At 39.4% G+C, this 24,321-nt stretch overlaps 1 protein-coding gene across 1 annotated transcript; it reads left to right on the forward strand.

The window, feature by feature from the left end:
* Positions 1-15,785: 15,785 nt before the first annotated feature.
* Positions 15,786-19,332, forward strand: LOC145006394 (subtilisin-like serine-protease S). The gene is made up of 10 exons (XM_078965483.1): positions 15,786-15,860; positions 16,036-16,127; positions 16,242-16,339; positions 16,527-16,679; positions 16,754-16,865; positions 17,048-17,683; positions 17,749-17,988; positions 18,079-18,193; positions 18,276-18,480; positions 18,791-19,332. Exons 1-10 carry the CDS (start codon positions 15,786-15,788, stop codon positions 19,330-19,332), a joined length of 2,268 nt encoding a protein of 755 aa, XP_078821609.1.
* Positions 19,333-24,321: the final 4,989 nt, after the last annotated feature.

Consider the following 24,321-nt stretch of genomic DNA (forward strand, 5'->3'; position numbering starts at 1 on the left):
AATTTTTCCATAAGCATGTGTCTTCTGAGCAGGCACGCATGAGTCGATATCTGAGCGTTTTGAGGAGAGATATCCGGGAGTTCATGGCGAACTCGATGTACCGAACATTTACCAAGCTCCAAGAAAATGCTCGGAAGAGGGAGATTGAGATGGGGACTCAGTCCATGGAGGTGGCTGAGCCTTAGGAGAGGTGTAACAGCCCAAAATCTTAAGTATTGTTTAATTGCATTTTGGGGGTGTTTTGAAGGGGAGACTCGGCGAGTTGGAGCCAGACTCGCCGAGTAGGGTCGCAGTTGTGGTCGCGGGTTCGCGGCTGGACTCGACGAGTCCAGGTATGGACTCGGCGAGTCGACGCTGTTCAGCGGAAAACCCTAGCCGTTCAGTTTGGGACGTATATAAGGGATCTTATGCCGTCATTGCTCGTCTTTTGGCCGATTGAAGAGAACCCTAAACGACTGGGGCGTCTAGAGCAAGATTGAAGGCCATGGGTGACCTTGAAGGAATTGTTGTGCAAGGAGGAGAAGGGTTTTAGTTAAAGGAACTGCAGGGAGTTCGAGTTCTGAAGTTTGGGGACATGGAAGGTACATCATTCAGGTAATAACTCGAATTACATTCTCCTGTGATTGATGTATATATAGATTTATGGTTTATGGAACCCATTTGGAGTCTAGATGGTTTGTTGTGTTGTTATTCAACGTTTATAACCTTGCATTAGGACCCTTAGAGGTCCAGAAGGATCCATGTTTGTATATTCGGGAAAATATGTACCTCAGGAAGCAGTTCGATCGACTGCATGGAGTGGACTCGCCGAGTCGGATGATCGGACTCGGCGAGTAGCTTGAAGATTCACTGGGACTCGCCGAGTTTGTTCTTCAGACTCGGCGAGTGGAGTCGGGGTGGCCCCGCGATTCTTCCAGGAGTAACTCGTCGAGTTAAAGGGGATACTCGACGAGTAGAAGGGGAATTTTAGAGGATTAAAGAACGACCAGACTCGCCGAGTCGTCAGGGAACTCGCCGAGTCCAGTCGAGCTGACAATGGACTGTTGACCAGAGATGACCGGTGTGATTTCTTAGGGTCAGTTAACGTGGAAGATAGAAGTGTTAATAAGAGATATATGATGTTACAGGGAGCTTGTAGCTCGGAGGATCAAGTGCAAGGGACTTTAGGAGTTGCTATCTCCCAGCGTCCGCGAGGTGAGTCTTCTCACTATACTTTACCCGGAAGAGTTTGATTGTGTGACCGGAAGGTCGAACATGTTATGCGTTATGTATTCATACTGTAAATGGAAGTTAGTAGTTACGCGTGATATGCATGTTATATGGGCCGGAAGGCAAAGTATTATGTGACAGAAAGGTCAGGTATGATATGTGATATATGTGCTTTATGTGTTAGAATATGTTTCGGGCCGGAAGGCAGGTTGATATATGATATCTGTACTTTATGTGTTAGAGTAATTGTATTATGTGTTATATATGTGTATGGGCCGGAAGGCAATTATTCTATGGGCCGGAAGGCAATTATCTTATGGGCCGGAAGGCAATTATCTTATGGGCCGGAAGGCAAATATCTATTGGGCCGGAAGGCGATTATCTCATGGGCCGGAAGGCATTGTGCAGTGGACCGGAAGGTCAGGGCCTGGAAAGGCGTACGTGCGTAAGGTGTATATTGGGGAACTCACTAAGCTTCGTGCTTACGTTGTTTATGTTATGTTGTTTCAGGTTCTTACAGTAACGCAGGATGGCAACGGTTCGATTGTACACACCGAAGAAAGAGTTGTGTTTTGGAGGATCCTGGTTTTCTATTTAACTGAAAATGAAACTACGTTTTGTAATTCTATTATGAACGAGGTTTTAAACAAGTGTATTAATATTAAATTGATTATTTCAATAAAAAATTTTGTCTCGAAAATCATGGTGTTACAAGAGGTGATGTCATGGTTCGATTACCATGGTTAGTAGCAGACCAAGAGGTGATGTCATGGTTCGATTACCATTATTGGTAGCAGACCAAGAGGTGATGTCATGGTTCGAGTACCATGGTGGGTTGCAGATTGATAGGTGGTGTCATGGTTCGGGTATCATGATTCGTAGCAGATAATGCTTGTACCTTTTTCCAGATTATTCCGTCATGATGGATTAGGTGGAGATCGGATGCGACAGGGTATTAGGCTTGAGATCCATGTTGAATGAGTTTCAAAAGAAGCATCCCTTGAGAGGGAGGTTGAGATAAATTCAAGGATTTTTGGTGAGATGATAGATGCAGTTGCAAGACTCAAGGATGAGTAGAGATGGTGCTTATGGAGGATTGCAGCCTGAGTTGAGCAATCAGCCGATAGTAGCGATGTCGTTTTCTGTGACCCAAGTAGTGCTATTTCCATTTCCTGTTGGAGATGTAAGAAGTGTTGAGATTTCGGTTTCAGAGTTTGGGAGTACACCCTGCGGGTTGACCTTGATGGTGATCTTCCACCAGAGTATCGAGCGGTATATCTGCCGTGAGATAATGATATAACATGAGCAGGTTGTCAGTGGAGACTGAGATGGTCAAGGACCAGGATGCACCCTATTTGAGTATAGTAGGGTGTGTGTTAGTTGTAGCTTCGGATAAACAAGAAGAGTGTATCGGGACGGTGGCCTTTTGTTTATGATGGGTATCGAGTGTGGGAATGGAGTTCATGTTCTTATGATGATTCATGTGATGGAGCTTTGGTTGAGAAGACGTGGATGAGGAGTATGATGATTCATTATTCCAGACTGAGAGTCAAGGTTCTTACTGGACGATCGAGATCCCTGGTAGTGGAATAGTATGAGATTCTGAATGACTAAGAGGCAGTCACAATGAAAAGTTTCTGAAAATTTCATCTGAGGTTTGGGGTATTGGAGTTGCTTTATCCCTATCGAGGAGATCATCGAGCGTTGCGTAGCACCTTCTAGGAGTAGGTGTGATGTTACTGGTGGAAATAGTCTGCGAGATAGATTGGTAGTGCGCCAATTGGTGTTGGCTCGAACCCTAAGTGGGGGAGAACCAGGTAATTTATTGAGGAGATTTGAGATTTGTTCAAAAGCGGTTAGAGAACTGGATATAGAGATCTGCTGTGCAGGTTCATGAGATCATGGGTATTGGTGGTCGAGACGAGACGTAAAGCGAAATAATGCATGTAGTGCATGTTTGTGAACGGATGAGTGTCCCCATGGCAAGTAGCCGTTGGTCAGAGACCTCGAGGTGGTTAGAAATTCTTCGAAATTATTATAATGAACTCGAGATGGTTGGCTCGTAAGATTAGTCTGGCAACGGAGAGAACTATGGTTCATTGTATGGGTGGTTGTACGGTTCGGAAAGAGCAGGAATTGATTTAGCAATAACTTCAAGGTTGTTATGAGTATTATTGCATGAGTTTTGAGCAATATAGAAGGAAGTTTCGGATTGTCGCCAATATGTTCTGAGTTACTGATGATTCCTTCATGTTTCAATTGAGAGTTGGGATACTCTGTAGTGGCGTGTTGTGAAATGAAGATTTGTTGTGAGATTCTAAGGAAATGGGTGGGTGTATTTATGTATGATGCTGAAAGAAGGAGTTCAGGGGTTGAGGCAGTACGTCGTGAGGTTCTGTGGTCATTGCCGAGGTATCCGAGTATGATGACTTGAAGTTCGAATTAATGTTGAGTCTTGGGTTGAGACTGCAAGTGGCGTACTGAGTATCTGCGGTACCAGTGGGAGCCCTTGGGTATTGGTATCAGGTGGAATTGTTTAAGAATGAGAATTGCAGCGGGGAGAGGTGTCTTGGCGATGGCGGTTGTCGTCGTGAATAATGATGTGTAATTTGGATAAGTGTGGGCACCTATCTATGTTAGTCCACGGAGCATGTGCTAGTGGATGCAGGGTGGCGGTAACGTGAGAATGAGATGGTGGGGATAAGTCAAATGTTGTTGTGATTCTATGGGAAGCCGTAGTACTCACTACTAAGAGATTGTTGTGATGTGTGACAACCCCATTTTCATGGCCAGAAAAGACTGATTTTGTTTATGCTTTATAAAAATCAGAGTACGTCTTTTCATAAAAATGTTGCGAAATTTGTTCCCAAAGAAATACGATAAATACGTTATCAAAACATTTTTGAAGAAACATATTTTATTCATGTTAAAACGTTTGGGATGTCATCGTCAATACAAAAACATAAGCATAAACGGAACTTACATTTATTTACACTAGTGATCTACAATTCTTTAATCTCTCAGTGTAATGTGACTTCATATCAACACCTATGATATAAATAAACTGAGTGGGTCAGGTTGGGAAACCTGGTGAGTACATAGGGTTTTCAACCCACAATAATATAATTATTATGTTTAAACATTCAAACAATCAACCCAATTACCCATCCCCATTATCTTCTTTTAGTCTTCCCTAAAGATATTATCTCAAGGGTCATCTCCTATATCATATTTACTTCTCATCTTCTTACATCGTATTTCCTTATATGATTGTTCCTACGAACTTTACCTAAGGATCATCGCCTACATTGCATAGACAATACTAATTCGGGGATTACTCCCTCAATATGTGTCTAGCAAGGGTTAGGGTATCATCGCATGATTACTCAGCCACAACATCGTCTGGAGTTGTAAATCATGATAAGGGTTAGTCTATCATCGCATGAATATGTAGCCACAACATCAACTGGACTTGTAATTCATAATAAGGGGGTTAGAGTATCATCGCATGAATATGTAGTTACAACATTGCCTGAACTCGTAATTCATCACCTACTGGTTATGAGCCTGCTGGTGTTTCCATGGGGTTGTTTATAACAGTCAGTGGTCGCCATCTATACTCTGGTAGATGACTACATCTCCATATTGTCGGACAAGGTTGTAGTATCCTACATCACCGATTCATAATCACCTATCTATCCTCACCTAATTATCATGACCTTCCTATCATCACCTATCTCTCATTATTTTATTTCATCACACACCAACTATTTCATCTACCCATGTTTTATCCCAACATATTTGTAGATATAAAATAAATATACAGTTTTAATCATTTCAAACATGTATACATCATTCATTCAGCATAGACAACAAGTATTTAGATAATATGCACACATAGCATGTGATTTATGTAAAATACTTCATATCTATGCGTAAGATGAAAGTAACTATGCACTCACTTGATTAGGTGGTGAGTCGGCACTCGGACAAGACTTCGTTACTCTTAAAACAATTTCCTCGACAAAACTAGTATCAATATGACTAGGGTTTAATCTAACGTTAACCACGACTAATTTATAGTCTAGCTGTTATTATTATTATATAAGCATTAAATAACGCTCAATATAACTCACGATAATAGCCCAAATACTTATTATAAAGTCCTAATAACATTACTATATTAAAACATAAGGTATACTAAAGATAGGGTAGGCATAGCTCACTTACAACGGGTTTTCTCGAAAACCGGGCTTCACTGGAGCAGCGTTCCCGAGCCGAAAGGCTCTTTTCTCGGGACTTCCTTCGGGTGCTAGGGGGTTTACCTAGGCTTTAGGGAGGGTTTGGCAGGCTAGAGAGAGAAACTACAGAGAGAAAGAAGGTTGGAGAGGTGTGAAGAGAAGTGAATGCCTGGCACCTCTATTTATAGGAGGCCTGACTGGTGGACTCACCGAGTTTGAGTCATGACTCGCCGAGTTGGTGCATGTGGTGGCGTTCTGGTGGTGCCACGTGTCCAATTCTGGTGGTGCCACGTCACCCCCTATCGCGTATCAGCCTTCAAACTTAGAAAAATCATAACTCTCGCATACGAGCTCTGTTTTCGATTTTATTTTTTTCAGCGCATAGGTAAAATCAAGATCTACAACTTTCGTTTAAACTCCGTTGGCTAATTCTCGACCGATCTGAAATATAATAGTAGGAGGCGTTTAGATTGTTAAATGACCGCGAAGAATTCATAACTCCTTCATACGGACTCCGTTTTTGTCTATCTTTTTACCGTTGAGTTCCTATTAATGAGATCTTCAACTCTCATTTACGTCGCGTAAGCCAAAAACCGCTCGAACTAAAATTCGAGTTTCGGGCCGTGCACTGCTAAGCCGAATCTTAGAAAAATCATAACTTCTTCATACGAAGTCAGATTTGGGCGTTCTTTTTATGGATTTTATCGGTTTAACATATTCTATGACTTTCGTTTAGATCAATTAGGCTATAAAATCCTCCATCGTAAATTCACTATTTACGTCTCCCGGTGTCGTGCCGGTTTTGCCGTAAAACTTCGACGAGCCATAATTTCTTCGTTATAACTCGGATTTTGGCGTTCTTTATATGTACGAAAACCTTGTGACATATTATACAACTTGGTTAAGGTTATTTATTCTAAATAATATTTTGTCGAAAAGTCATTTTCAACCTCTTATTGCCTCTAAATTGACTTGCCCGGATTTGTGGGCGTCACAATTATCTCCCCCTTAGGATGATTACGTCCCGAAATCATCAACGAAACAGGGCTTGTATAATGACTCCATATGTCATCTCTTCATCCTAGGTAATAATTATAATTTCTTTATTCCTTCAAGTCTATCTCTTAGACTTATTGACTGTAAGCAGTACTTGATCGTACACATGCTCTCTACCTCAGGTTAGACTCCAAATTATGACCTATCATCATGTGATGCATGTTTAGACTCAGGTATCTTAGAGTTAAATTCTAAAACAGACTATGCCTTCCTTCATGTTCTAATGTGATATAATCACACTTTAACATGTAGCATTTCTAGCTACCAACTTCTTTAACAATGAGCGTGATACTTCTATTGATCGCTTTGATTTTAATTGTTTGGTTTAAGTTGGACGCTACATCAAACTTGGTTCTCTGAACCACATAACCTACTCATCATAGTCGGACTCATTGTGATATGACCACTAGGGTCGAGATAACAACAATCTTTTTTTTGTCTTTACCGAAACAATGGTAACGACATACTTGAATAAAACGAAATCAATTACTAGCTTCTTGGTAACCTTGTGACTTTCCCTGATCCAAGTGTGAGTCCTGTGCTTCTGGTAGTATAGGCCTCTACTACCATTCACACCTACTCATACTCGTCCCAAGTATTGTGCGTAGTTTTTCCAAGTCACCATAAAAGAAAATCACATAACAGCTTAACACATCAAATATCAAAACGAAGGTTTTTATTATTCCTTGAAACTATTACATAGGTGTTCAAGTTCTCCCTAGACTATGCCTCTAATAGGCTACATCATACGATACTATGGCTACTGCATAACTTGATCTTCGGATATGAAGTCCTCATCCTTGATTCCTCGCATGGTTTTCTGCTTCGTCGAGGATCATGTGGAATGCCCTTGGTTTTGGCGGTGCATTTGGTCTTGCTGCTTCGTTTTTCTTTGGACAGTCCTTTGAAATATGCCCATTACTTCCACATTTGTAGCACTTCTTGCTGTCGAATGTACAATCTTTGGAATAGTGACCGGTCCTACCACACTTATAGCACGTCACTTCTCCATCGCATCTTCCGAAGTGCTTCTTCTTGCACTTCTCACACCATTTGGCTCCATTCCTTCGGCCGTCCAGGTTAGACTTCGAGAACTTTCCCTAATTATCAGGTCTTGAGGATCCTTAAAACTTCCTCTTTTCACCAACTTCAGCTTTCTCCAGACCCTTTTCCCTTATTTGGGTCTTAACATTCTTGGCTGCCCAGATGGCGGCTTTCAAAGTGGTTGCTTGTTTGACCATTGGACCAAAGTCCGCTGGTAATCCATTGGCAAACATGTTGACCTTGGAAAGTTCCATTGGAACTAGGTAAGGAACAAGCTTCATCTTCTCCGTAAAACTTGCAGCGTACTTGGTGACACTCATTTTTCCTTTCTTTAGGTTCTGAAACTCGTTGTTGATCTCTAGTAGATCTTGCTCAGAGCAGTACTGCATTTTTAGTTGCTTCAGGAAATCTTCCCAAGATATCTTGCTTGCTTCTCCCTTGGGCATCGTATCTGCCAATAGCTTCCACCAGCTCAAGACTCCGGTCTTTAGTTGTCTGACTGCAAAGACGGTTTTCTGCTTGTTGCTACAGTCGCAACTCTTAAACACCATCTCCATCTCGGAGATCCAATCAATAATTTCCACGGGCTTCGGGATCCCTAAGAGACTTGGTGGTCTTGCACTTAAGAAGTTCTTGTACATTCGTCCATCCTTGTCGTTTCTCTTCTCCGGGCCATCCCTTCGTTCACCTTGAGTCCCTACTTGACTCACTTGGCGGCTGTAGTTCTCTTCCTCAGATTGCTCGGGAATTGGCTCGGTTGGCTCCGCATGTATGGTAGGTTCGTCCCTATTTTCGTGGAACATTTGTCTCATTTCTTCCCTTTGTTCAGCTAGCATAGCCCGAATCATGGCTTGAACTCCAGCCATGGTGATTGGCTCAGGTGCAACTTCTTCTACAACTGGTATTTGCTGAACCACTGGGGGTTGGTTCCTATTCTCATTTGCATTCACGTTTCCGCTACGAGTCCTTGCCATCTTGATCTATACACTGAATAAGGTGAATCTAGACCTTTACTTAGGATTGACGTTTAAATCATCCTTATCACTCTGTAACGTTTAAATGCTAGTTCTAATATCGTATTAGTACATTTAGAATCCTAAACACATAAGGTTTCCAGATCTGGTCGGCAATAGACCATAGATCCGATCAAACTATAGCATAACAAATCATTTAGCACATAAAAGAAATTTAGGCATCATTCCTAAAATAAGGTAGTGCTCACACCTCACAATCATCGCTTAGCATTCTACGTTTAAGTCTAGAAATAAATCCATATAACTAGTTCGCTTAAACTAATGCTCTGATACCAACTGTGACATCCCCATTTTCATGGCCAGAAAAGACCGATTTTGTTTATGCTTTATAAAAATCAGAGTACTTCTTTTCATAAAAATGTTGCGGAATTTGTTCCCAGAAAAAAATACGATAAATACGTTATCAAAACATTTTTGAAGAAACATATTTTATTCATGTTAAAACGTTTGGGATGTCATCGTCAATACAAAAACATAAGCATAAACGGAACTTACATTTATTTACACTAGTGATCTACAATTCTTTAATCTCTCAGTGTAATGTGACTTCATATCAACACCTGTGATATAAATAAACTGAGTGGGTCAGGTTGGGAAACCTGGTGAGTACATAGGGTTTTCAACCCACAATAATATAATTATTATGTTTAAACATTCAAACAATCAACCCAATTACCCATCCCCATTATCTTCTTTTAGTCTTCCCTAAAGATATTATCTCAAGGGTCATCTCCTATATCATATTTACTTCTCATCTTCTTACATCGTATTTCCTTATATGATTGTTCCTACGAACTTTACCTAAGGATCATCGCCTACATTGCATAGACAATACTAATTTGGGGATTACTCCCTCAATATGTGTCTAGCAAGGGTTAGGGTATCATCGCATGATTACTCAGCCACAACATCGTCTGGAGTTGTAAATCATGATAAGGGTTAGTCTATCATCGCATGAATATGTAGCCACAACATCAACTGGACTCGTAATTCATAATAAGGGGGTTAGAGTATCATCGCATGAATATGTAGTTACAACATTGCCTGAACTCGTAATTCATCACCTACTGGTTATGAGCCTGCTGGTGTTTCCACGGGGTTGTTTATAACAGTCAGTGGTCGCCATCTATACTCTGGTAGATGACTACATCTCCATATTGTCGGACAAGGTTGTAGTATCCTACATCACCGATTCATAATCACCTATCTATCCTCACCTAATTATCATGACCTTCCTATCATCACCTATCTCTCATTATTTTATTTCATCACACACCAACTATTTCATCTACCCATGTTTTATCCCAACATATTTGTAGATATAAAATAAATATACAGTTTTAATCATTTCAAACATGTATACATCATTCATTCAGCATAGACAACAAGTATTTAGATAATATGCACACATAGCATGTGATTTATGTAAAATACTTCATATCTATGCGTAAGATGAAAGTAACTATGCACTCACTTGATTAGGTGGTGAGTCGGCACTCGGACAACACTTCGTTACTCTTAAAACAATTTCCTCGACAAAACTAGTATCAATATGACTAGGGTTTAATCTAACGTTAACCACGACTAATTTATAGTCTAGCTGTTATTATTATTATATAAGCATTAAATAATGCTCAATATAACTCATAATAATAGCCCAAATACTTATTATAAAGTCCTAATAACATTACTATATTAAAACGTAAGCTATACTAAAGATACGGTAGGCATAACTCACTTACAACGGGTTTTCTCGAAAATCGGGCTTCGCTGGAGCAGCGTTCCCGAGCAAAAAGGATCTTTTATCGGGACTCCGGGAGCCTCGGGTCTTCCTTCGGGTGCTAGGGGGTTTACCTAGGCTTTAGGGAGGGTTTGGGAGGCTAGAGAGAGAAACTAGAGAGAGAGAAAGAAGGTTGGAGAGGTGTGAAGAGAAGTGAATGCCCGACACCTCTATTTATAGGAGGTTTGACTGGTGGACTCGCCGAGTCTGAGTCATGACTCACCTAGTTGGTGCATGTGGTGGCCTTCTAGTGGTGCCACGTGTCCAATTTTGGTGGTGCCACGTCACCCCTATCGCGTATCAGCCTTCAAACTTAGAAAAATCATAACTCTTGCATATGAGCTCTGTTTTCGACGTTCTTTTTTTCAACGCGTAGGTAAAATCAACATCTACAACTTCTGTTTAGACTCCATTGGCTAATTCTCGACCGATCTCAAATTTAATAGTAGGAGGCGTTTAGACTGTTAAATGACCGCGAAGAATTCATAACTCCTTCATACGGACTCCGTTTCATCTGTCTTTTTACCGTTGAGTTCCTATTAATGAGATCTTAAACTTTAATTTAGGTCGCGTAAGCCAATAACCGCTCGAACTAAAATTTGAGTTTCGGGCCGTGCACTACTAAGCCGAATCTTAGAAAAATCATAACTTCTTTATACAAAGTCAGATTTGGGCATTCTTTTTATGGATTTTCTCGGTTTAAGATATTCTACAACTTTTGTTTAGATCACTAAGGCTAAAAAGTCCTCCATCGTAATATCACTATTTACGTCTCCCGGTGTCGTGCCGGTTTTGCCGTAAAACTTCAGCGGGCCATAACTTGTTTGTTATAACTCGGATTTTGGCGTTCTTTATATGTACGGAAACCTTGTGACATATTCTACAACTTGGTTAAGATTATTTATTCTAAATACTCTTTTGTCGAAAAGTCATTTTCGACCTCTTGTTACCTCTAAATTGACTAGCCTGGATCTGCGGGCGTTACATGATGCTACGGGAAGCCATAGTAATCACTAGTCCAAGGTTGTTGTGATGCTACAGAAAGCCATAGTACTCACTAGTCAGAGGTTTTTGTGATGCTACGGGGAGCCGTAGTACTCACTAGTCAGAGGTTGTTGTGATGCTACGGGAAGCCGTAGTACTCACTAGTCAGAGGTTGTTGTGATGCTACGGGAAGCCATAGTACTCACTAGTCAGAGGTTGTTGTGATGGTACGAGGAGCCGTAGTACTCACTAATCAGAGGTCGTTGTGATGCTAAGGGAAGCCGTGATACTCACTAGTCAGAGGGAGGTTGATGCGATGCTACTGGAAGCCATAATACTCTCTAGTCAGCGAAAGGTGGTTATGAAGAAGTACTCTTTGATCTGAGCACGATGACAAAGAGTTTTGGGCTGGAGTAGCCCTAATAGTTGAGTTTTGGGGTGCCTGGCGCTCGAACCAGGGAAGAGACTGGGGTCCCCATATTTGTCGGGAATTGTTATATTCTGACTTGATTGGTGGTTGTCGCAACAGGAGGGTATTGGAAAAGTGCTATTAGTGCGGATTGCAGGTTGATTCATGAGATGATTGTTTCATTGGGACAAGTGGTTCCAACTTTGGATCGGACCAAACTCTCGAGTTTGAGCTTGGCTTTGGTAGTGCGTTGGGTAGGCGAGAGGAGATTTTGGATTCTGAGATGGATTATTGGTTGAGGGGTATTGTTTTCACCTGATATCTTAGACCTGGTGGGGTCAATTCGTTAGTACGGGAAATACTAGTAGGTGAATGAGACAAATGAGTATTAATTCGGATAAGGTCGAGGGTGAGGCAATTTCCGATGGGAGTATGGTATTCGTTTGGGGTAAAGAGAACTTATGACTTTTGTGTCACTAGGATGAGATAGTTGATGTGAGAAGGAAGTCAGCGAGACACTGGGAACATGTTATGATTAACCTTTGGAGTTAATGGTTGGTTGAGAGATGACCTAATACCTAGGGTGGAGAAGGGATCATTGAGAGTAAGTTGGGGGTTTATGATTATAGATGTCATAGGACATTTTGTGTGAGCATGATTATTTCTTATATCTAAAGGCGGAGTGTTGAAATTTCTTTGAACCGGTGGGGTTCGATTTCAGGACAGGAGACGATTCTTTGGTGTAATGTGCCCCTTTCGACTATAGAAGTATATTTGGGATTGTTTGCTACGTATGGGATGGGTGATTGGTGTCGGATTGTTGGGTTTATAGTTGGAAAGTCAGGAGGGATATCTTAACGGTAGAGGGGCTGGTTTATTCTGAATTTAGGAGTTCCTGGTCGGGTCCAGGTATCCATAGAGGAAGATGTCGTTTTGGTGTGAAATTATTTCAGGGGTGATTTTCGGATGTTTGGTTTCTTTCTATGTGGTTGGAGGAGCGATTTCGAGGGAGAAATCAAATTAAGTGGGGGAGAATTGTAACATCTGGGATTTCGGGTATGTTAGTTTGTGTTTCAATTTTGAGGATTTAGGAGGGACTCGACGAGTCGAGAGTCTGACTCGCCGAGTCACGTCGAGTTGATTGCGGGTATTTAATGAAAGGACTCGACGAGTCCAAGTATGGACTCGTCGGGTAGGTGCTGGGCAGAAAATACAATAAGTTCTGGGGTTGGAGCCTATTTAAAGGAACTTATGACCTTGGATGCACCTCATATCTCCTATGAGAAACCCTAAATCGCCATTGAAGCCTTTGGAGAGTTCTTATGATGAAATCAAGTAATTTGGTGGGTTTTGTGGAAGGAAAAGAGCATGACTCAAGCAAGGAATGAGATGAGGGCAGTGGATCTAGCATCTCTTCGCATGGGAATGCTGTAGGAGGTATGAATATATACTCATTCTCGTGTATTTGGTGGTTTTTTTGAATCTAGGGTTTTCTTATTCCTTCTTTAGCTTGGATTCGAAGCTTATGAGGTCCCAAGGTGGAATAAGTCTTAGATCTGGACCTTAAGAGGTCCAGAGAGTCCCAACCATTCTGCTTTATGTTGTTTCATTGGAGATATGAACCTAGGTTGCCATTTTAGAAGCTATTTCACCAAAAGAAGGCTTGTGTGCATTGTATGAGTGTCAAGATTGGACCTTTACGTGATTATTGGGCATAGGGAAGTCAGATCTAGAGGTTAGAGAAGCAGATCTGACCTCAGAAGGTCGTTTAAGTGTTGCCATGGAAGAAACTCGCCGAGTCCATAAGCGGACTCGACGAGTCGAGTCGGGCTGCCTCGCGATTCATGACCAGTGGCGATTTAGGGTTGAATGTGAACTTCGTTGTCGAATGGTCCACACTATGTCGTAGTTAGGTGCAAATATGTGTGAAAAGTCGAGAAAATAAGGACAAAAGAGATGGACAGTCGTGGGAAGCTTAATAAGGTGAAAAAGATTGATGAAGAAGATGAAAAATATGAAATGGGTTTCTTGAAGGGAAAATGACTTATAAGCCCAACAAAGTTTCCAAACCGTTCAAAAAAACCAATCAAGTTTTGTTTGTTCAAGAAAACACAACGAACTTAACATTTTGTCTAAAAAAGCCCAACTAACTTACACTTTCGTTCACTTCTCATTTAGGGTTAACCAGCTAATAAAAGTCAACGAATGACATGGCTTATGACGTGTAATTAAATGCCAGAAAATGATTTGTAAGACTAACAAAGTTTCAAAACCGTTCAAAAAATCCTAATCACATTTTGTTTGTTGAAAAAAAACCCAATGAACTTACGCTTTTGTTCAATTCTCATTAGCGGCAACCAGATTCATTAGGTATACAACTAGTTGGCAAATGACATGACATTATATTTAATGACATGGAATAAACAGATTAGAATTTCCCCTTATATATTGATTTATGGCTTGGAGAAGAGAAAAACGAATGACATATGTGTTTGATCTCTTGTAATAGCTACTTCTTATTCTTTCTCTCAATCGTTGATGCCTAACTCAAGATCTAAAAAAAAGATATTTGATGATGAAAACCCTTATGGATGTGGACACCCATCTTGGATTTGGACATATAGAATCGAGGATCATCCAAAGAAAATTTTTTAGGGCTTGTTCAAACAAAGTTTAGGGCTTGTTCTAACATATTGGTAAGTTTAATTGAAAGCTTTATCATGTTTATGTTCTATCTATTTGTTTAGTTTCTTTCAAAAACAAAAACTTATTAAAATAGACATGATAAAGCTTTCAGTTACACTTACCCATCTGTTCGAACAAACCCTAAACATTTTCTCTGGATGATCCTCCATTCTAGATGTCCAAATCCATGAACGGCGTCTACATCCATAAGAGTTTGCATCATCAAATATCTTCTTTGTAGATCTTGAGTTAGACATCAACGATTGAGAGGAGGAAGAAGAAGTAGCTATTACAAGAGATCGAACACATATGTCGTTCGTTTTTCTCTTCTCCAAACCCTAAATTGATATATAAAAGGCAATTCTAATCTGTTTATTCCATGTCATTAAATATAATACCATGTCATTTGCCAACTAGTTGTATACCTAATGAATTTGGTTGCCTCTAATTAGAATTGAATAAAAGCATAAGTTCGTTGGGTTTTTTTTTTTTCAAAAAACAAAACATGATAGGGGGGTTTTTGAACGGTTTTGAAAATTCGTTGGTCTTACAAGTTATTTTCCGATATTTAATTACATGTCATAAGCCATTTCATTCGTTGACTTTCATTATTTGGTTGACACTAAATGAGAAGTGTAAGTTAGTTGGGCTTTTCTAAACAAAATGTTAAGTTCGTTGGGTTTTCTTGAACAAACAAAACATAATCGATGTTTTTTGAATGGTTTAAAAACTTCGTTGAGCTTATAAGTCATTTTCCTCATCTTGAAAGTTTAAACATGTAACTAACACATGGATGTGTTTTGATATAATAAAGTATAATTGTATAATGGTGGCAATACAAGGATGTAGCAGAGGTACAAGATATTGGACGATAATGCCCTTACGTGTAGGCCATGTCTTGAGGGTTAACGAACGCCCTTAGACGTTGTCTGTTCAATAGACCACTTTTACAAGAAAAAATCACATTTAGGAATACAGATGCAAGAAAAAAAAAAACTTGGACTCGACTTTTCCGATTAGCAAACCAAAGGGACCATTTATGATTTAGTCTTATTAACCTTTTTTTTAATCATATTTTCAATAATCCAATTATTTCTTTAATTAAATCATAATATGCCATTTGCTTAGAGCAAAAACAAAAGCCGGCAATGCAAACCAGCCGACCCGTTGATGCTTTCTTTCGACTGATCATTTCATCAAATTACATCAAATCAATTAATTAATTAATTTTAACTTTATTCTAGTTGCTATTACATTCTGAATGACTTCACCTATAAAAAGTGTACAATTTCACTTGCAAAATGCTAAACTTGCTAAGTTGCCAAAAGTAGTCCTCGGTTATTATGAAAGCAGCAAGACTTTTGGGTCTACTTTTACTAGTTACACTTGCGTTAGGCCATGGAGCCGATGATAGAAAGGTAACATGTTCTCTCTTGAAATATAATTTATTCTACATTGTTACGTTAGAAGGGACATTACAATGTCATACTTGCAAGAGAATTTACAGTTTCTTTAACAAAATAAACCTTTTTAGCGATAATCTCTCACAAAAAATTTCTCTTGTGGTTAACAAATGTATTTCTTCATCTATAGCATTACATAGTCTACATGGGACAACACTCACACCCGAGCTCACAGTCTGTCATCTCAGCTAACCATGAAATGCTCACGTTGGTTCTTGAAAGGCAAGTACATAATACATTCGTTTATTATATTATCGGAGCATTTATCCCATGGATATCGGATAGAGATCCATGAGACAAAAACATGGTTTTTGTGACAAAGCTATTCTTTTCCAGTTATAATGGAGCAAAAGAAGCAGCAATCCATCATTATACTAAAAGCTTCAGAGGTTTTTCCGCCATGCTTACATCCGATCAAGCAACAAGACTTTCAGGTTTCCTCATTTATATACCAACTGAATAAAAACTTGGCGTTGGATAAATTATTTGTATACATTAAAGTCGTAATAGATCTCGGAAATTAGAAAGACTATGTCTAAAGGAACTAGAGTATCTCTAACTGTTTATCTTTTGTATTTTTAACAGTATTCTAATCAGTTTACAATTCCATTTGTATCACAGAAAACGAAGCTGTTATTTCAGTCTTCGAGAGCAGAATGAATCAACTGCATACGACTAAGTCATGGAGATTTCTAGGAGTAGATTCTATTCCACAATATAACAAACTTCCAATGGATATAAAATCAGATGTAATTGTTGGTGTCATTGATACTGGTAAGTACTTGTTAATTAAAAAACTATAATAACCACATAAAGTTCATTTCTAATAGAAACAACACTCTTTTTAGGCTTTTGGCCGGAATCTCAAAGCTTCGATGACTATGGACTGGGGCCTGTGCCAATAAAATTCAAGGGAGAATGTGTTCCTGGACAGAAATTCACACAATCCAACTGCAACAGGTAAGCGTTGCAAAAAATAGTCATGTTCGTCACTAATTGTTCTCTATGCGTCACTAAACATTGTCTTATATCATTTGCAATAACCTTGTAATTTCAAAAGGAATATTTTCAAATGTCAAATTTCGAACATCCATTAAAAAATGTTTCGTCACAATAGTCCCCACTTCGCAAACTCTTTGCAGAAAGATTATAGGAGCTAGATACTACTCGAAAGGATTTGAAGCAATAAACGGACCTCTAGAGAACCTCAACCGAACTTTCTTTCGATCAGCACGAGACACTGATGGCCACGGGACCCACACCTCCTCTACTATCGCCGGAGCAAAAGTCTCCAACGTGAGTTTACATGGGTTAGCATCCGGTATAGCCACCGGAGGTGTACCAAGTGCTAGACTTTCCATCTACAAAGCTTGTTGGTTCAACGACTGTGAAGACGCCGACCTTCTCGCAGCACTCGATGATGCGATACACGATGGTGTTGATGTTATTTCTATGTCTCTTGGTCCATTTCCACCTCAACCGGTTTACTTTGAGGATGTGATTTCGATTGGATCATTTCATGCTTTTGATAAAGGAATTGTCGTATGCGCGTCTGCTGGGAACAGTTTTTTGCCAAACACGGCGACCAATGTGGCCCCGTGGATCCTTACTGTTGGTGCTAGCACGATTGATCGCGAATTTCCGTCATACGTGCTACTTGGAAATATGAAGCAATTGAAGGGTTTCGGTGTAAACACCACACCTGATGTAGGGAAACAATATAGTCTTATATCTGGAGGTGTTGCTGCAGCTTCCGGTATCCCATCAAGAAATGCAAGGTATTCTAAAGAACTTAACCCCAATAAAACAATTATTTGCTAATTCAGTTACTCCTATTATCTAGCTTTTGCAAGAAAAACACATTGGATTCAAACTTGATAAAGGGGAAGATTGTGGTGTGTACACTTGAGAGTTTGACCGAGGACAGAAAAGAGAAAGCGATTGCAATAAAAGAAGGCGGAGGTGCGGGGATGATCCTAGTTGATCCTCTAGCGAAATACGTTCTCTTTCAACCTGTGATCCGAAGCGTTTTAATTGGTCAAGAAGAAGCTCAAGAGCTTCAATCGTACATGAACACTAATAAGTAAGTTCCCACTCATGTAACTCTATGTAGAGAATGCATTTATAACAACACAATTTTGATCTAATAGTTAACTTTTCATCATGATCCAAGGAACTCGACTGCTAGAATCTACCAAACAGTAACACATGTCGGGATTAAACCAGCACCAATCATGGCGATTTTTTCCTCCAAGGGGCCGAATATAATAACTCCTGACATCATTAAAGTTAGTATTTTTACCATTATATTAGATTTTTTCCAAATGAATATCGATTCTAATGCATGATGGTTGCAACTACTGAATGCAGCCGGATATCACTGCACCAGGGGTGAACATTTTGGCTGCATGGTCACCTTTAGCGACGGAAGACACTGCTGGCAACAACCTTAACTATAACATAATCTCCGGCACATCTATGTCATGTCCACATGTTGCTGGAGTCGCAGCATTGTTAAAATCAGTTCATCCGAACTGGAGTCCTGCCATGATAAAATCTGCGATAATGACCACAGGTCAACCCTTCGCTTAGTGTTTGATTCCTTTGACTTAATGAACTTAACAGAACAGAAGCCATCACTAAACTATATATACCATTATTATTTTTTTTAACTGAATGTAACAAGAATGACTTGCATTAAGTACAAAAATCTTTGGTGATCCATGAGATGGTTTTTGAAGAAGGATCAAAGTTTAAGTCCTAAAAGATAATGCACTATGACCACCTATTCAACGTCATCCTATGTGATGCACACTTGTGTTTCTCATTCGTTTTATTACAAGAAAATCATCTTTCTTATCGTTTCATTCTCACTTTTCGTACAGCTGTTAGAACCGATAACACCCGAAACCTCATAAAAAACGACGATTCAACTTATGCGACACCTTTTGATTACGGATCAGGACACATAAATCCGGTTGCAGCGGTCAACCCTGGACTTGTTTACGATTTTGACACCAATGATCTCATCAACCTCCTTTGCAGCAGCGGTGCAACTCTCTCACAAATCAAGAACTTGACCACAACGCCAGTTTACTGCAAGAATCCTCCCACAGCCTCCTACAACTTCAACTATCCGTCGATTGGTGTCGCTAATTTGAGTGGAAATTTGTCGGTGTACAGGACAGTTACTTACATTGGTGAAGGCCCGGCAGTTTTTTATTCGAAACTAGAAATCACAGGAGTAAAAGCTTCGGTTTACCCTAATGTTATGAGGTTTGGGAAGTACGGGGAGAAGTTGACTTACAGGATTGATTTTGGAACTTATAAGAGCAGCAATGGCAGCTTTGAGTTTGGATCGTTGACATGGATGAATAACATTTATAGGGTTAGGAGTCCGATTGCAGTTAATGTGGTCTCGGCTTAGGAGTCTACCGTGTATAGTTGAATTTGATTATTTATATTATATACGCGTTGTTTCTTTTGTCCCTTATACATGAACCAAAAAAAATTAAAGTCATTCTCGATGCTTCATTATCCGAACAATGATAATTTAGCGACGAGGTTGAATCCGACCATAGAAATTCAAACAATCATTGACATATATTTGAATTTAAAAATAAGCAACGGATGTGATGGGTTAGCGACGGAAATAAAATCCGTCACCAAAACCCGTGGCTGAATTTGAACCGAGTGTTGTTCAAAACATATGCATGTGAATATGTTTTGTGTAACGGCTTAAAACTTAAATCTAGAGTTTAGTTGGTAAATAAGACTAGTGTAACGACCCAAATTTATGTACTATTAATGAGAATAGTATTCCGTTAAGTTTATCATTAAGCTAACATTTTCCTTGGTTTAAAGCTAACTTATGGGTGCCAAAGTGTAATAAAATGATTCTTGATCACGTATATGGTTAAAGGAGTCATCTTGTGATACTTTGAGGGCCAAATATGAACATTATGGACTATTTAAAGAGGGTTTGTAACCTTATTTGGTTAAAGGAGTCATCTTGTGATACTTTGAGGGCTAAATATGAACATTATGGACTATTTAAAGAGGGTTTGTAACCTTATTTGCAGCCAACAACTCAAGTCAGAGAGTGTTTGTGATATGGTTTCTTCCTTTGTGGTTTGAAGTTGATTCAAGTGAAGAAGTGTATTCTTAAAGCATACTTGGTGGAATTGGTGTATGGTTCTTCTCATCCAATCTCTCCTATAATTCCTTAAGATTTCTAGAGGTTAGTAATATATCTTTAAACCTCACTTTTTGTATTGATTCCTTATAAATGGTTGTTGTTGTTGACTTCATGGACAATTTAGGAGGTTATAGTGATGTTTGTCAAAAAATTAGAAATCTGAACATATTCATTGACCTGTCTTGCAAGGGTTGTAGAGGCCATTCTGGTTTAAATTAGTCAAAATCACCAAGAAAAAGTTGTAGGAAATTGAGTCTAGTTTCCAGAAATTCTGATATCAGCCAATTTGGAGTTGTGGAATTTGGTTTATGCTCATAACACTTAATAGGGATTGGGCTAGAAAAATCCTAAAACTTAACAACGTAGTATGAGTTGTAGTCAAGGTTGTGTAATTAGTATTCACTTGATAATTGGTTGTTATTGTGTGTTTTAAGGGATTTCTTGACAACTTCAAATGGTTTAAATACTTGAAGCGAACCGAGGCATCTGTTCGCGTTAGGGTGAGTCATCTTATGCTGCTAATCTAGTACCTTGTTGGAGAAATTTCATAACCTAGAATGTATGAATCGAACCTAGGATATTATAGGAAGTATGTGCGCTAAGTGTGTATCCTTTATGTGCTAGAAATTCCATTCTCTTTTTGTCGAGTAATAGTCTAGTATGTATTGCTTTTTAGACTCTTGTTATGATGATTAGGTGTGAACTGTGTGATTAGGTTCATGCTAGAAAGAGGGATATGTGTTGATTGTGTGTTGTGATGTATGCATGTTGTGATTTTCTAGAATTTTTATTGTCTATGATGTTAGGGCAATGCATGCTAGTGATATAATATGCCTTGACAATATGATGATGGGTAATACATGATGATATGGTAATGTGTAAATGGTGGAATGTAGATGGCCCTATTGTATGTACATTAATAATAAATTAATAATGGGGAAACATACTTAGAGGGGGAAGGGTAGAAACCTAGACTTAGTTGTGTATTATATTCGGATTGTAGATGGCCTCAGAAGTTGAAAAAGTACCTTTAGGATAAGAGATTAAGTCAACACTAAAGTTGAGTGGTTTTTCTAGGCAACTATTTAGTTACATGGTCCCTGCGATGGGAGGACTAGAGTGGTGTTGGCTATGTGGTGGAGCCATCATCAGCATAATGTTTGATTAGGAAGTATATGAGGTCGGAAAGATAACAAAAAAGACCAATCTCAAACGATAACGCATGTACTTGTACATGCAATGCCAGAGTAGCGAACACAACACATCGGGGGCAATGTTACGAGTGAGAGTGGGCCTCACTTAGTGCATTGGGTCGAGTTGGTTACGTTTGTAGTGAATGGGGTATTTTTTCCTTTTGGGTTAGTGGTGAATACAGAAACCCATAATAATGAAGATCAATATTTAATAATATTGTAGTGATGAAAATGGTGAATAATTTCAAAGATGATTTAGTGATGAGTAATTATTAAAGAAGGAACAAGTGAAGAACAATATTAACATATTGTTGTGATGGTTATATGATGTATCCTATGCTATGAAAATTTGGAATTTGTTTACATACTATACGATGCTTTATTGACCCATTTTGGGATATTCATGTTTTGAAACATTGTACTTATGATTGACTCACTCAGAGTTTGCTAACACTTGTTCTTTGCTTGTTGCTTTCTCCTTGCAGGGTTCAGGTAGCGTGATTGATTGGATTATTGAGGATGGGACTTTGGGTTGCCATGTTCTTGATATTTCTTTAGTAGATGATATCATCTTGTACATGTTTTTTGAGTTTTCATTTACAGTTGGTTTTTGCAAACTTTAACTTTGATGAGTGTAGTTTTTTCTTAATAATAACGTAACGTTGGTGATGTTTTGAAATAAGACTTCCACTAAACGTATTTTGTTAATAAGTGTTTTGTAACGTCCGGATTCTTCATGTAAAATTCTTTCATTTAAAACTCCTTTACCATTGGACTAGACTCAAGTAAACTGGGCATACACAAGGTATGCAGGGCATACTCCATTTGCATGCACGGATCGGGGTGATCCCTACGTACGTTGGGCGTACCCATGCGTACGCAGAGCGTACTTAGGCTAGAGGCAAACCCTAATTTTTTAGGGTTTCTACCCTATTTAAGCACCTTAATCCCTTCACCCTTTTTACCTTATCAGCCTCCACTGCCCTTTTAGTGATAATCTCAAAACCCTAGCCACCTTGAGTGTATTTTGAGCTTACAAGGAGCTTTTTGGTGTTTTTTTTTTGTGGTTTTGAAGAAGAAGGAACTTGGGGAGAAGAAAAAGGAGAAGGAGAAGCTTGTAGATCCAAAGTTTGTGCATCATTTCTAGTTGATTGGAGGTATAAAGTCTAAAACGTGCCTATTCTATTCTTAGATCTAGGTTTAGGGTTGAAATTAACATCTTTTGGTCCCATAACTTAATCTATTGGAGTATGGACTACTCCAAACCATTTAAACTATCTTTTTTGACTCTTTGGAGTGCTAGAATACATAAGAATCATATCTTGATGTAACATCCGAAAAATAAGACTAAAAAATTTCATTTTAAATTAATAAAACCAATATTCCAGAAACATCATCGTAATCCAAATAAAAAGAATGTGTCAATCATCACATCATATCAGAGTAAGTTGAAAAAATGTGAAACGAGGTGGTGTGTGCTCTGCAATCATCCCGAGTTCTTCCCTATGAAAACAGAAGTGCTTGAAACATAAACTAAAAACTGTAAGCACAAAGCTTAGTGAGCTCCCCAAAATACCACACACATCATATCACAAATAAACAACTATGGGTTATCAACAACTATGGGGACTACCAACAGTCCCAGTGGGCTAATAGCACGCCCGATGGGTTATCAGCAACCTTAGAGACTATTAGCAGTCTCAGTCACATATAAACAACATAACATAATAATAAAAGCTAGACAGAGCTGGTCACCACAAATACAACTATTCTACCACACAAGCTCATTCAAACATGAAAAAGTCATAGAGATAGCTAGCATCCTACATATATAATTTAGTGAGTCGGCATTAGTGCCTTTGACTCATGAGTACCAGAAGAAGACTCACCTCGCACTGCTGAATCACACTGATAACTTCCTGGTTGCTGGTCCGACAAATCCCCGAGCTCTAAAGTCTTGCAAAAAGGGTGATGATTCTAGATCTAAAGGCCCCTCACCAAGTAAAGCACATACAAACTTCTTCATTTCCTTCACAATGGGAAAAAATGACACCACAATCTTCCCAAGTGCTCAAAACACCACAAAGAAGGCTTAAGGGTCGATTTAGGGTTTTAGGAGGTTTGGGGGCTAGTAAAGAGGCCAGCCCTAAAGACTTAAGGTCCTTAAATATGGTACAACACACTTAGATTAGGGTTTCCTTCACTCCTTGTAAGCCCATCGTACTCCTGGTACACCCAACGTACGAGGCTTCGACCTCGCGAACATTCCCTCCTGGTACGCTTATCGTTCACTAGTGTACGCATCGCCTACTTCACTTCACACTAGTACGCCCTGCGTACTCCCTATGTACACCCCGCGCACTAGGGTTACCCTTAAACCCTAAAATACTCCAAAGGCCATAACTTCTTCATTACGAAACCAATTTCAACGATCCTAATATGCACGAAAAGGTAACAAGAAGCTCTACGACTTTATTAACTCATATGTGCCTTAAGATTTCCTAAACAAAATCCAATTCCATAAAATCCCGAGCTAACACTTTACCAAACTACCCCTTGGTTCCAAAACAAAAACCAAATGTCCGAATCATCTAAATTACGTCACCCACACCCAAATGGGAAACGATTCGGGACATGGCGTTACAACTCTCCCCACTTACGTTAGATTTTGTCCTTGAAATCATTCCTTACTATTCCATGCACTAGGAGACTTGAGCAACACCATCACAAACCTGAGTGTACCACATCCTTCCCCAAGGTGACCAAGCCTAGTCTTAGCAGGGCTCTCCAAACCCGAAAATTAACGAATCCTTTTCCAACCTAAAATAATCCAATGTAGAAAAGCCATATCTACTCTACCTGAAATCTGAAGTCTCAAATTGGTCTAACTCCCTGACAGACTGACCGTATTGAACCGTTGCTAAATCCATTCCACTTATCCCCTAAATTGACTACTCAATTTATGATAACCTGAGGTTCCCACTAGAAAAAAATCACAAATCGTAAGCTGCTACCGACAACATCT

This window comes from Lactuca saligna, chromosome 1, assembly GCF_052625555.1.
Source record: "Lactuca saligna cultivar CGN05327 chromosome 1, ASM5262555v1, whole genome shotgun sequence".
NCBI classification, from domain to species: domain Eukaryota; kingdom Viridiplantae; phylum Streptophyta; class Magnoliopsida; order Asterales; family Asteraceae; genus Lactuca; species Lactuca saligna.

Excerpts from the sequence above, each read along its gene's own strand:
- LOC145006394 (XM_078965483.1), top strand. The coding sequence starts at position 15,786 with ATGAAAGCAGCAAGACTTTTGGGTCTACTTTTACTAGTTACACTTGCG. Across the intron at positions 16,340-16,526 it reads TCAAGCAACAAGACTTTCAG|AAAACGAAGCTGTTATTTCA; the intron begins GTTTCCTCATTT and ends TTTGTATCACAG. Across the intron at positions 17,989-18,078 it reads TCGTACATGAACACTAATAA|GAACTCGACTGCTAGAATCT; the intron begins GTAAGTTCCCAC and ends TCATGATCCAAG.